The sequence below is a fragment of the Rhineura floridana genome, chromosome 6 (genome assembly GCF_030035675.1).
Source record: "Rhineura floridana isolate rRhiFlo1 chromosome 6, rRhiFlo1.hap2, whole genome shotgun sequence".
Taxonomy (NCBI): domain Eukaryota; kingdom Metazoa; phylum Chordata; class Lepidosauria; order Squamata; family Rhineuridae; genus Rhineura; species Rhineura floridana.
This window is the reverse complement of record NC_084485.1, coordinates 48,497,977-48,512,219: the sequence shown is the minus strand read 5'-3', so window position 1 is coordinate 48,512,219 and position 14,243 is coordinate 48,497,977. Positions and strand designations below refer to the sequence as shown.

General features: G+C 42.1%; 1 protein-coding gene across 6 annotated transcripts in view; it reads left to right on the top strand.

Annotated features, from left to right (window-relative positions):
- Positions 1-6,096: 6,096 nt before the first annotated feature.
- Positions 6,097-14,243, top strand: part of CHD6 (chromodomain helicase DNA binding protein 6) — a 181,722-nt gene continuing 173,575 nt past the window's right edge. For 2 of the 6 annotated variants that reach the window (XM_061631710.1, XM_061631709.1), the window contains exon 1: positions 6,424-6,644. In XM_061631710.1, the coding sequence (XP_061487694.1) occupies positions 6,497-6,644 (148 nt within the window). In that variant the 5' untranslated portion in view covers positions 6,424-6,496. Of the gene's footprint in view, positions 6,162-6,423; positions 6,645-14,243 lie in introns of those variants that run through there. The other 4 variants (XM_061631714.1, XM_061631711.1, XM_061631712.1 and 1 more) reach the window with 4 other exon arrangements.

Sequence of the window (14,243 nt, the reverse complement as noted above, 5' to 3'; positions counted from 1 at the left end):
GCTATTGCAAAATCATATTTTTAGATTTTTATAGCACAGCTGTAAAACAAAAACCTATGATGAAACTTGCTAAATGCAGTGTAAGATTTGGGAATATTTTTTATTAACCATTGGGTTAGCTATTTACAAGCCCTAAGATTGCTAGCTAGTTCTTTGTTTGTTCTGCTTTGCTGCAGTCAGAAAACTTCATCTGTTGGGGGAGCTTTGATAACAAAACTGCCATTTGTGTTACTGTAGTTGATCTTCAGCTTTCTCTAATAAAGTTCCTTTAAAGGATGAAATAACTAATTATAGGGCTAGTTGCAGAGAGAAGTGGGACCTGTGCTGAATGGAAATTACTTTTGAGTAAACATCTTGTCCATTGGGATAGGCACTGCATTTTTATGAGGAATATGAAGCTATATGAAGTGCTGCGTGGAACCTTTGCTGCCCATAGCAGCCACTTTGTGCTGGCATCCATGGTACTTTTATCAAGATATGAGTACTGGCACCTAATTTGGTTTTTTTTTTTTTACCCAAAAAGCACTGTACTTATACAATCTCCTGACCTTTATTGGTTGCAGCTCAAACACATTTAGCAGTGTTAACTACCTGGACAGGCAGTTATTGAGAATGGAAGGGGGTCTGTACACTAGCATTTTGTGTGTTTTTGCACCTGCAATTATATGCGTGTGTACTAGAGTTGAGGTGCATCTGTTCCCCATTCAGATATTCAGCATTTAGAACCCCAGGAGAAGGGGCTGAAACATGGAATATTCTAGTTTGCACACACTAACAACATTTGGAAAAAAGTGTTTTTTAAACAAACCCAGGTTACTGCTGACCCCAGAACTTCTCACCACTCAAGGAAGTGTGGAGCCTGTAACAATATGTTGCAATGCACTGGTTTCTATGGCTGACATGTATAACTTTCTCAGCAGATGAATCAGTGTGGAAAGGGCTATTTGAAGGCAGAAAGCTTGAAAAGCCATGAGTATACTCAGTCACCAGCCAATGGAGGAATAGCCTGTGAATCAAAAGTTTGCAAACTTTGTTATTATGAATCTTCCTAAGGCAAGAGTTAACATAAAAAAAATCAAAGCAGACTCAAAAAAGGAAGACACGCACAGCACACCTGTTCCAGACCCAAAAGGTCCAAGGATACTTGGACCATGGTGCATGGTACACAGAAAGACACCCCCCTCCATGGAACACCTCTCATTGTGTGAGCACCACCAACCAGCAAATGAAGTGCTGAGTGCACAACATGCAGAGATGTGCCTTGCATGCTGATTGAGTCATAGGATGCTGGAGACATGGGGACCCTGCCCCCCAAAAGTAAAGGATCTAAGACACCCTGAGACACTGAACGACTACATCTATGGTGCCAGGTGGATGAAATCCATGTTCTTTTTGTACAGCATACTTAATAAACGGTGAGCAAACATTATAAAACTTATTTGTTGTCTGGTGTTAACTCTGTGCTCGCAGTTTCTACGTTAGCTTTCCATCAAGGCCATGTTCCAAATCTGTGCAGTCCATTCCAGCATCAAATCTGCATTCAGGGACCTGCAGAGTTTGGCAGTGGTCAATATGGCAGCATCTACCAAGTAAACCATAAGGTTTTTAAAAAGCTGAGTGTCCATGTCAAAAGTCAAGAATGATCTTAGGGTTGGGTGGTATAACCTGATTGGTAATTAGCCCAATCTCTTGAAATACTCTCCCCCAAAATTGTCTGGCCTGAGGACATCACCACATGTGATAAGGAGCCAGGAGCTGCACAATTTCTCTATCATGACCTAACACCAATATTCTACTGAGTCGCTGAGGGTACATGTACCAACTGTGAATCAATTTCATCATGTTCTCAGGAACTTTAATTTGAACCAAATTTAGTGGTAACTTGCTCCACGTTCTCAGCCAGTCCTCCTTGGCAATACCCCCACCTACATCCTTCTCCGAGATGATCCTCAGCCCTTCAGTGCAGCCTGAATTTTATAGATAATAGAAATAGTCTTTTTCACTAGCTCTCTCATGAAATATTAAAAGTTTAAACCCTGTAAATGTCCTGGTAGCCTGGGCCAGCACTGTAGGCTCAGTGATCAAATTAAGGATTTGAAGAATACACAACCAGTTGATATGCAAACCCTGCCATTTTAGTCAAATTTGTTCACCCATGAGGGACTGTACCCTTGTAAAAATCTTTAATGGTGCAGATCTCTTGCATAAAAGTTTCATGTAAGCCCTGTTACTAGCTGTAACCTTAAATTTATCCTTCAATTCCTTTATCTCCTGAAGAAGGAAGGAGTGCCTCTCTTCCGTTTCTTCAGTCTAGAATGTTTACTTATCAAGTGCCCCCTCACCACTGCCTGCAAGTGTCTTATTTCAATGCCAGGGCGTATTCCCCTGCATTATTAATATAAAATATATCAGTTATCACCTATCATAGTCAACCAGTTGGGAGTTTTGGAGAAGAGCTAGATTTAACCTCCAATGTAGAGGAGTGGGCTGAGACTACTATGCACGTTTTTGTATGTAATTTTGCCTAATATACACTTTTTCTCTGTTCTGGAGATCCCCCAGCTCCCTAGAGTTGATTTCTTGGGGGGGGGGACATTGCTAAGGGATGCAGGGGAAATTGGCAAAAATCATCTCACCTCTTCTCTTAGCAGACACCTCCACTGGATCAAAAGCCCTTTCGTGAGCACAGGAAGATAAATTGAATTCTCCCCATTGGAATTTTAGTGTTTAAATCTAAGATGTATATGATGCCTTTTGTAAATCTGACTTCCAAAATTATATCTTCTTCTTTACATGGTCATGATATTATTTGCTCCAGTGATCACGCAGAAAGGGTAAAGGATATAGGCCAGGTAAACAACAATACTTGGGTCTTCTACAACCTAAGTTGAGCACAGGGCTTCTTTAAAATTAAAAGAAAAAGACTGTGAAATTCTTCTTATTCAAGCCAAAGTATGAATGCTCATTGCTACTGATAAAAGGTGCTTTAAAAATGTTAGTCAGTAAAACCTATCTTATAAAACAGATGTGTAGGAGATAGTGAATGAAGGAATTATATGTTTGATATGAGAAATGTTTATTAATAATAATAATAATAAAATTTTATTTATGAGTCGCCTATCTGGCTGAATGAACGGCCACTCTAGGCGACGTACATAACACAGTAAAATACAATATAAAAACCAATGAGGAACACAATCAATAATTAATCTAAACACCACCCTTCCAGTTAATAACAGCATTAAAAACTAATCTACCCCAGAGATCCCGTAGGCCTGCCTGAACAGCCAGGTCTTCAAGGCCCGGCGGAAACCTATCAGGGAGGGGGCATGGTGAAGATCGAAAGGAAGGGAATTCCAGAGGGTGGGGGCCACAATCGAAAATGCCCTCTCTCTGGTCCGCACCAGCCTAGCTATTTTAACTGGTGGGACCGAGAGAAGGTCTTGTATGGCTGATCTCGTCGGGCGGCATAATTGGTGATGCTGGAGGCGGTCCTTCAGATAAACTGGGCCGAAACCGTATAGGGCTTTAAAGGTCAACACCAACACCTTGAATTGGGCCTGGTAAACAACTGGCAGCCAGTGTAGATCTATTAACACCGGAGTAATATGATCACGGCGACGGCTGTTTTTAATCAAACGTGCAGCTGCATTCTGTATCAGCTGTAATTTCAGGACCGTTTTCAAGGGTAACCCCACATAGAGCGCATTACAGTAGTCTAAGCGGGAGGAGACCAGGGCATGTATCACCCATGGGATCAGGTGGATAGGAAGGTAGGGTTGCAGCCTCCGTATTAGATGTAATTGATACCAAGTATATTGAAGAAAGTATATTGTAACTCAGTCCAACATTTATTTCAGAAATTTGTCTAAGAAGAAAATACTAGATGATGGAGGAATACTGAAGATGGAACGTTTGATAAATCTCTCTGGAATGATACCTGGAAGAAGGTAAAGGAAATAACTATGTGATAATATGAAGATGGATTTAGAAGAACTACAACAGGCAAATGGAAGCATAGAACAGGATGTGATTAAAAAAAAGTAGTGTGGGGTACCTTCTAGATGACACTTGTAAAAGGAACGGGAAGGAATTATTGCAACAGACTGCCAACAATTCCTAACTTCAGGTCATAGAATTTACTGAGAAAAGGTAAGCCTGATGAAACTAGACACCTTAACGTCTAGCAGTAAACTACAACATTTTTCATTTTTTTTGCAGACTTTTCCATACTCCATTTTGGGATTTCCCTACAATAATTTCTATCAGTGTAGCAGATATGAAGGGATCTTTCTTATTCAAGTGGTACTCATCTGAAGGCAGGGAGTCCAGCATGCTTTGGTGACTCTTGAGAAAGTTGCAGATTTGCTTAAACTTGGTCCACCCATAATTTGATTGAGGACCAATTTATATGACCAAATTGACATGTTCAGAATGTCAGTTGAATGGGTCTGTGCAGAAGGCCCAGCTAGACCAGCTAAGTGGGCAACTCTCTAGTGACTATGCTTATGATTGCACCCCTAGACTAGTATTTTCTCTGCTCAAACTGGCAGTGGTTCTATAGGCAGTCAGAGGTCTTAGTTTTTAAAATAATGTACTTGTTATTTAAATTTTGAACAAGAAACAAGCAAAAATAAACATTGCATATAGAATGCCATTTTTAAGAGGGGGCACAGTAAACAGATGTTTAAGTCCTTTGTTGTCTTTATTTAACTTCTCTAAACACCTCAGTTTTACAGGTCCCTTTGACACTCCAGATAACACATCTCTCCAAAAGGACATTTGAGATATTGGTGGTTTAAAGTGACTTTCTCCCTTGTTGATGTAAGATGGAAAGGGAAACCATATTTCAATTAAGTAGTTCTGTCTGACTATTCTCCTCACCCACCTGTTATGGGGAGCCAGCTTCTATGACAATTAGGGATGGAAGGATCTATCAATATTGGTTCTCTCAGTTTCTCATTTTTCTCCAGCATTTTAGTGCAAATTTCTCCTAATAAACACATTTTTGTACACAGCTGTTTTTCCTAGTATAGTGCATTTTTGTTTACTATTTTCACTAATGTGTTCATTTTTATACACACTTTCCCCTAATATATGCATTTTTGTAACCATTGGTTGGTCGGAGACTTCAGATAAGTATGAATTTCACAAGATGGCTGTGTTTGGAAAAGTGCAAATTTGATAAATTTGGCTTTAAATGGAAACTGATAAAATTCCTCCCCCCCCCGCAATCCATTCTAGCACACCAGGATTGTAGTGTCTTTTTATCCAAATTGCAGCAATCTGTTTCTCTTGTACTACAGACCTAGCTGGCCCATCAAAAATTGACAGCAGTGCCTTTAACAGATGTTAGAAATTGAACTGGAAACTTATTCTTGCAAAGCTTTGGCCCCACTATCTATTTGAATGCTTGGGGAAGTACTTCAGTGATTGCTTCATGCTATGTACCCCACCTGCTAAGTCCACCCACATTTGCCATGCCACAACAAAGCTGCACTGAGCAGTCCTTGTGGTAAATGTGAGTGAATTTGGGCACTGGGCATGTGGTGAAGTAATCCCATGGCTGACTCTGTATACAGATGTTTGGCAAGGATCTACCCTGTTCATGTTGTATCATATTTTCCAAAGAGTAACACTCTAAATATAGTCTACATATGGGGGGGGGATAACATAACTGGCACAAGGTATGCCATTTCAATGTTTCTTTTCCAGGAATTAGCACACTTCATAGCTGCACTATTCAAGTGGCGTATTAACTGCATACGTTAGGCTGACACCAATAATGTAGCATTAAAATCAGTCAGCAAAACAAACATATTCTGATTGTGTTTGATTACCTCCCACCGCAGCCATTACTCAACAGAATTTTTGGGGTGGAGGGGGGGAAGGAAAGCTACGCTAAGGAACCGCTTGTATAGCTTGTTGTCACCCCACAGACTAGAGCAAGGAAAGTTGGCATTCTTTCCCCCCCTTCTCCTTCCTAGGCATGAAAGAAAGACCTGCAGGGTCCTGCTCAGCGGTTGCACATTCCACCTCCAGACACCGTGCTTTAAATGCAGGAAATATCACATCCGGGACATGAAAAGCGAGCAAAGACGTGGAATGCAAAGGGGGAGAGGTTCCCCCTTTCTTCTTCTTCGCTTTTAATGCTGGTTGAAGTAAGTAAAAAAAACCCTTTGATTGAAGGGTACGGGAAGTGAGGGGACTCTCTCTCGCCCCTGCTAGCCTTAGAAAGTTGCAGCTACAGTTGCCTTGGATAGCCGGGCTGGAGAGCTGAAAGGGGGAGGGAGGCAGGGAAAACAAGGACCAGGGCTGCAGATCCGGTAGGCAGAAGGAACTGCTGGGAGGAGGGGGGCATTGCTCGGTCCCTGCCACAGCCAATCCCGGCAGCTATCACATCAAGATAGATCCAAGGAGCACAATGGAGCTAGCAATAAGCGCGCTGCAGCCAAGCTTGGAGCGGGCTGCGCTTGGCTGACGGGCCGCCTCTCCAATGGCAGGCGCCGGGGGGCTGCAGGTGGCCAGTGGCTGCAGCGCAGGGGCGTGCCGGGGCCAGGCTAGGCTGTCCTTGCAGGGTGTCTGGGCTAAACTTCACCAAATAATAGCTGTTTGTATTTTGGCTGCTGCAGGAGCCATTTTAGGTAAGTTGTGCTCTGAACTTTTTATTGGCGCGCTGTGCGCAAGCGAGGGGCGCTTGGGGTGCGCAAGCTAGCCCGGGGACAACCTGTGATTGAACTCTGCGCTCGCCGGGCAGGGCCGGGCCGATCAGGCGGCAGGGGCGAAGGAGCCGGCGGCCGGTCAGGCGGCCCGGGCTCGGCGGGGATGGGGGGGGGCTTGCCAAGCGCTTAGTTTCCCCTCTCAGACACTGTCATGGCGTTGGGAAGGCTCTGTCCTTGGGAGCAGACCTGGGCGCTCAGCGTCGAGGAGGGGGAGGGCGCGTGCGTGTGTGATGCCCTTGCGCAGAGTTGCAAGGAGGGAGGGGAGGGGAGGGGAGGCGGGGGCGGGGGAGGATGCCCATGTGGAGCCAAGCAGGAATGCCCCGCAGGCTCCCCTTGCAGCGCAAATCTTCCCCCTTAAAGCACAAGATTCGGGGAGGAGGAGGGGACGGGGTAGGGAATATGAGCCGCAGTTTCTCCCTCTCCCCCTCTGTGCAAGCAGGCGGTGGGCTATGGCTGCTACTGCTGACCCTCTCACCCCCAGAAGTTCTCTGCGCCTGCCCACTGTTTTGCATGGGTGGCGATAAGGAGGATGCGCCGTCCAACGCCAGCTGCGACTCCCCTTGGGTCTAGTCCCACGCACTGCAGTTTGCTTTCTCGTCCCCAAGCCCTCCAAGGCGCTTGCATACAAACACACACATACGTGTACACGCACGCACACACACAGCCAGTCCAGCCCACCTGCCTCTTTTGCAGATGCATCCACAATACGGCCATGAGTCATGTGCGTTCCGGCAACCATGACCAAGTTTGGTGCAATTCGGGGGCTAGAGAGAGAGAGATTAGCAGCGAAGGAGAGTTGGAAATTCAATCCATCTCCCCACTCCTCCCTTCATTGTTTTGTCTGCTCGCCAGTCCTCTTACCATCTTCTGAATTACAGTGCCTGGAGCTAGTGATATTTTGTAGTGGGCTTGCAAAATTTGCAAATATTTAAATAAACAAACGAGGAGGCCCTGAATTTCCATGACAAAAGACCAAGTCCTCACCTTATTGCATTTTGTAACTGCCACAGTGCATTATGTTGTGGGTTATGAGACATCTTTTGTGAGCATTCCAGAGTTTACCAAAATGGTACACAGCTCAGTATGAGCCTTTATAGCATTATATGGTGGGGGGAAGGGACTTGGAATTTAGCAGACTGTGTACATTCTCCCCATGGACTAGTAAGTTATAGAGTGAGTGTATCACAGTGTGATGTATATTGAAGCGGGACTTATCATCGAGTGAAGTGTTTCCCAAATAACCGTTTGGGATTCCACATGGAGTATGACGTTTACATACTGAAGAAAGATTACAGCTTTGGACTGCTACTAGTAGTTGGTAACAATGTCCAAATAGTAGAAATACTGCAGGTATAAAAAAACACCCTACTGTGGTATCACACTGTCTGTTCACTATCTATTCAAGGTATGATTTTGATGACGTGTTTGTACTTTCCCCCACTATTGTAGTGAAATGTCAATTCATGCCAGTCTTGTAACACTGCAGCCAGCAAAACAACTCATTAATTTCAAATCTAGAATATCATCTCCCAGGGCTTCTTGACCTGGGGCAAGCAAGGGCATCTTCCAACCCTGAAGCTGATTAGAAAACACAAATGAAAGCTGTTAATGAAAGCAATTTATGAGCAAGGCTTTCCCTGCTGTAAAAGCAGCTGTGGACAAAGCTATTCTCATTGCCAGCTGATCTATTCCTCCTCTTTCGCTGTGTGCAGAGCAGACACAGATCTTTTGTGACTTTGCAGTGGTAGGCGCAATAGAGAAGGTATGGCAAGTCACATTAGAATCACATCTTATTCACTTTGTTGCTGCGTGAACTCGCAGTCTCATTACGCAGCCTTAATCCTCATCTTTTTGATTACTTCTTTGGGGAATTCTTTATGTCTTGTATCAATGACTTTTACTGGTAATCGGAATGGATTTCTTAGTATTGATCAATAAGCTTCTTGGTCTAAATGCTAGAAGTAGTCAGAGGGAAACCCACAAAGAATGTAAAGACAAGGAAAAATAAATTGCGTGCTGTTGCTATGTAGTGAACCATTCATACCAAGTGTTTTTTCTGTATTGACTTATCTTTCTGACAGTTGCATTAAACTTTAAATAAAACTTGGAACTTCTGAGACTGATGAGACATTGTTATATTTGTGGTGCCACTCTTGGCAGCAGGGTTTGGCACTCTGAGAGCCAGTATAGTGTTAGTGTAATGGATATAGTGTTGGACTGGACCAGATACAGGTTGTCAGCCTACCCTACCTAGCACTGCTGTTGTAAAGCTGAAATGTGAAAAATGTATGCTGTTCTGAGCTCCTTGGAGGAAATATGAAATAAATATGTAATGAATTAAAACAATAAATATTTGTTAGCCTGTATAGATTTTGTCTGACTTAACAGTTTGACCCCTAGACTTAGGCCTCGTTCTCACGGAGGTTGTAACCCTACATTCCAACAAAGCTGAAACCTAGAACTGGGAGACTCTTTGACATCTGCTTTTCTGTTTGGAGAGTTTTTTGTGTATAAACCATTCAGTCATGTGAAGTACCTCCCTCATGTTTTGTGGTACCACAGTTTTACCATCTCAGTGAAATTTAGACTTTAGCTGAGCCAAAAACATGTGCTTAAAATGAGGAATATGGACTGCTTCTCCGTTGTGTCTTTGTTACTGTGATGTTTTGGTGGCATTGCAGGGATATTATTCTGATGCTGCAACCAGATATGTTGAATGAAATGTGCAGGATTATTGTGCCAGTGATGCAGTGCTTTTTGACTTACCTTGCAAAAAAAGAAGGAAAGGGGCCCCTCCTTTTATTAAATGTGGCCTGTACTTCTAGACTGCCATTCGTTTGGAGGACCATCTTTTATTGAAATGACTGATGTGCTCTGCAGTCCTATGCTTGTTTACTTTGAAGTAAGTCCCACATTGTTCAGTTGGGTTTACTCCTAGGTAAGTGGTGCATAGAATTGCAGCTGTTGTTTATCATGCGGTATTGCCCTTATTTTTTATGTCATCATCATCCTGCTGTCCTTTGATTAGACTTAAATCCCCAAGATGGAATAGTGCTAGTGCTAACTTTTTATTGAGCAGCCCTAATGGGTAGTTTCAGTAACATTGTACAAAGTTGTATCCTACTATCGGGGAGGTGGGGGGAAGAGGCTGAGGCTGTCTCTTGGGACTAAATAGGAATTGAATAACCTGTTCCCTAATGAGAAATCCAGTCTATGTAATCCCTGGTGGGACTTCTGGTAAATCAGTAAATCTCTATTATTTATTTATTTATTATTTGATTTACATCCCACCCTTCCTCCCAGGAAGAGCATAGGGTGGCAAACAAAAGCACTAAAAACACTTTAAAACATCATAAAAACAGACTTTAAAATACATTAAAACAAAACATCTTTTAAAACATTTTTTAAAAAAGCTTTCAAAACATGTTTAGAAAAAGTTAAAACATTTTTTTTAAAAAAAAGAAAAAGGTTTAAAATCATATTAAAAAGCAGTTCTAACACAGATGCAGACTGGGATAAGGTCTCAACTTAAAAGGCTTGTTGATGGAATGTTGCTTCTCTGATGTTTTGAAAGCACTAGACTCCTGTGATGATTGAAGACAGAGAAATGCAAATTACTGGTATGGGACTTTGATGCAAAACTTCATTTATGTGTAAGTGTTCATCATCCCACTAACTGAACACTTTTCTTGGAAAGCAGAAAGGCTTTCATACCTATCTTTCATTAGCAAAGACATTCCAATTTTAGATTTTATTTTGAAAATTCGTCTTTTGGGGACTCCAGCTTCAAGTATCATTGCAAATATGAAACTCTTCAGGAGTTTCCTTCAGCATTTGCAAAACTTGGCTGTGGAAATGAGAGCCAAATGCAAGAAGAGAAATAACTACTGAAATGGTGATAGATAAGATTAGAGGCAGTAGACTTTCATTCAAAGGTAGGTCTGTGAATAGGCTTGAGCTTTTGTAGGCAACGTGAGATTTCATGGGAATAGTCTGAAAGCTCTTACTGCAGGCCACATAAGGTCTGTATCCACATTGCTTCTTTTCAGCCATACATATAATGTTCTTTAGAGAACCAAACTTGGGAGCAACAAGTTTGTTTTGTTTCCAGCAGAATCTGGCTGTGCAGAGTGCTGATTGGCTCACTTTTGTGACAATTGTGAAATCACTCCCTTACCCCCCTGCACATTTTGGTTTTTTTTTTTTTTAAAGATTAAAATAAATAAAGACACTAAATATATGCTTAACCAAATAAACGTGCTGGATATCTGGGAGGAAAAAAAGTATAAAGCCAAAAAACCTGCCTCAAGGACAAGAGGAGGCAAAAGTCAAGGCTGGATTTAGAGCCATGTATGTGTGTCATTAGAGGAGCAAATGCTTGTACTGCAAAGGAAGCAGAGCATGCACCACAGCAACATGATCATCATCATAAACTGGCTTCTGAAGGTAGGTATGCTTGTCATATTTTTTTTCCTGGGCAGCATTACTTCAAGCTGTAGAGAGATTGCATGTTTGAATTACTCCTCACCAAAAGAGTTTCCTTATGCATTGTAAAAATAGTGGCAGAGAGATAGCTAAGTGTGTCATTTTAGTTTTTCCAAGTGCAGAAATGTTTCTTTATAAAGAAAAGAAAGGGCTGTGGCTCAGTGGTAGAGCACATGCCTTGCATGCAGAAGGCCCAGGTTCAATCCCTGGCATCTCTAGCTATGGCTGGAACCCTGGAGAGTTGCTGCTAGTTGGAATAGGCAACATGCATTAGATGGACCAATGGCTTTACAGCTTCTTAGAGAAGAATTCAAACATGCAATTTCCTCTTGTTGCCAGCAAAGTGAACTGTTACAATGTAGGAAAAGTTTTCGTGCCTGGTTCTGCTGATTCTGTAAGGTGTCCCCTTTAGGGATCAGACTGATGTAATACAAAAAGAAAACACACGATCCATCTCACAGACATGGGGTAAATTGAACCTGGCTTTGCAGCTGAAATGAAAGAAAAGTATTCCAGTGAATGGAATACTGGATCAAACCTTAATATTCTCCCAAGATTCAGGTGAACTATTTGCCTCTTTTTAAAAAAGAAAAAGCCCTGTATGTATTTGATTTTTATTTATCTGATTATTTTTATTTTACATATATATTTAAAATATTTATATACTGCCTCTCATTAAAATAATACCAAGATGGTATACAGTAAAACAATTAAATGTCAAACAACAATTCAAAAACAATTTCATGTACAATACAAACACTTAAAAACATATCATAGTTATAGTAGTCAGGAATTGTTCAACTGGTTTTAGAGCACAGGGAGAGCTTTAGTAAATATATATGTCTTTAACAGCTGGCAGAAAGCTCTCCCATAGTAGATGTCTGCTGTGTTTCATTGGGGAGCTAATTCTTTAGACTGGGAGCTACTGTGGAGAAGGCTCTTGGAGAAGTTCCTGTGAAAGGACCCCCTGCATAACCATAGAGGCTCCACTGAAGATCTTTGAGAATGGGCAGGTCTATATAGGAGAAGGCATCGTAACAGATAATCTGGTCCTAAGTTTAGAGTTTTGTAAGTTAATAACAAATCCTTAAACCTGGCTCAGTAGTAGGTTGGCAGCCAGTGCAATTCCTTTAACGCAGGTGTTATATGTGTATGGTAGAATGTTCCACTTAGCAACATAGCTGCTGTGTTTTGCACCAGCTGCAGCTTCCAAACCTGTCTTAAGGGCAGCCACGCATAGAGGGCATTGCAGTAGTCCAGTCTTGAGCTTACTGATGCTTGAGTCTCCCTTGCTAGGCTTTCCTGGCTCAGGAACAGTTGTAAGTGGCACACCAGCTAAGTCTGACAAGGTGCTCCCAGCCACTGAGGTCGCTGGGGCCTCCAGTGACAAAGATGGAGAGCTCTCCCAGACTGTGTATCCATTCCTTCAGAGAGAGTGCAACCCCTTCCGGAACAGGGACACTTCCAGATTGTGAGATGTGGGGACCACTTATTCACCGGGCCTTCATCTTATCAGGATTCAGCTTCTTGGTCATCATCCAGCCCGCTGCTGTATCTAGACACTGGCCCAGGGCTTGCATGGCCAACTTGATTTAGATATAACAGAAATGGAGCTAGGTATAATCGACATACTGATAACAAGAACCACATCCTTTAATGGCCACTCTCAGTGGCTTCATATAGATGTTAAATAATATTGGGGTGTCAGGAAGGTTCTCTGTGGTACCCCACAGCATAAATGCCAGGAGATTGAAAAAGTGCTACTTTTTGAGACCAGTCTTATAGGTAGGAGAGCCTATAAGACTGCATTTGTAGCACTGCCTCCACTTTTCAGCCCAAATGGGTTCCTAGGGCAGTTTATAACAGTTAAAACAACAATAATATAAAACACCAGGCATGCTAAAATAACAAGGAAAGATCCAACAATAACACAAGTGGAGATGACTAGCTAAATTTAATTCGTTGCAGAGAGATAAGAACGTAAGAGACTGCTAGATCAGGCCAGTGGCCCATCTAGTTCACTTTCCTGTTCTCACAGTGGCCAGCCAGATGCCTGTAGACAGCCAGAAAGCAGGACCTGAGTGCAGTAGCACTCTACACACATGTGATCCTCAGCAACTGGTATTTGGAGGCCTGCTGCCTCCAACAGTGGACATAGAACACAGCCATTGGGGCTAGTAGCTATTGATAACCTTATCCTCCATAAATTTGTCTAAATCTTTTGAAAAGCCATCTAAGTTCGTGGCCATCACTACTACTTTGTGCTGAATGTTCCAACATTCACCTTCATTGATTGTCCCCAAGTCCTAGTGCTACGAGAGAAGGAGAAAAACTTTTCTCTGTCCACTTTCTCGACACCATGCAAAAGGCCTTGTAAAATAGAAATATTATTGTCATTTGCTGAATAATCTTCAAAGAAGGAGCTAATATGTTTCTTAGGAGAGGGAATTCCAGAACATGGATGCCATAATTGAAAAGGCCCTTTCTCATTTGCCAGCCAAACATACATGTGATAGCCATGAATGTGAGTTCAGGCTCACTTACTGATTTTGCAAACAAAATAATTTTAACCTGCAAAGCTACTCTTTATTCGGGTTGCAGAACTGTATTTATTTATTTATTATTTGATTTATATCCCGCCCTTCCTACAAGCAGGAGCCCAGGGCGGCAAACAAAAGCGCTAAAAACACATCAAAACATCATCAAAACAGACCTTAAAATACATTAAAACAAAACAACTTTTAAGAACATTTTTTTAAAAAGCTTTTAAAACATCTTTTAAAAAGAGTTAAAAAAACATATTGTTTAAAAAAAAAATTAAAAGCAATTTCAACACAGATGCAGGCTGGGATAGGTCTCAACTTAAAAGGCTTGTCGAAAGAGGAAAGTCTTCAAAAGGCGCTGAAAAGATAAGAGATGGCACCTGCGTAATATTTAAGGGGAGGGAGTGCAGTGATCGACTGGGTATATAAGGGATAAGACAGTCTTTCAGGTATCCTGGTTCCAAGCTGTATAGGGCTTTCTACACAAAGACTA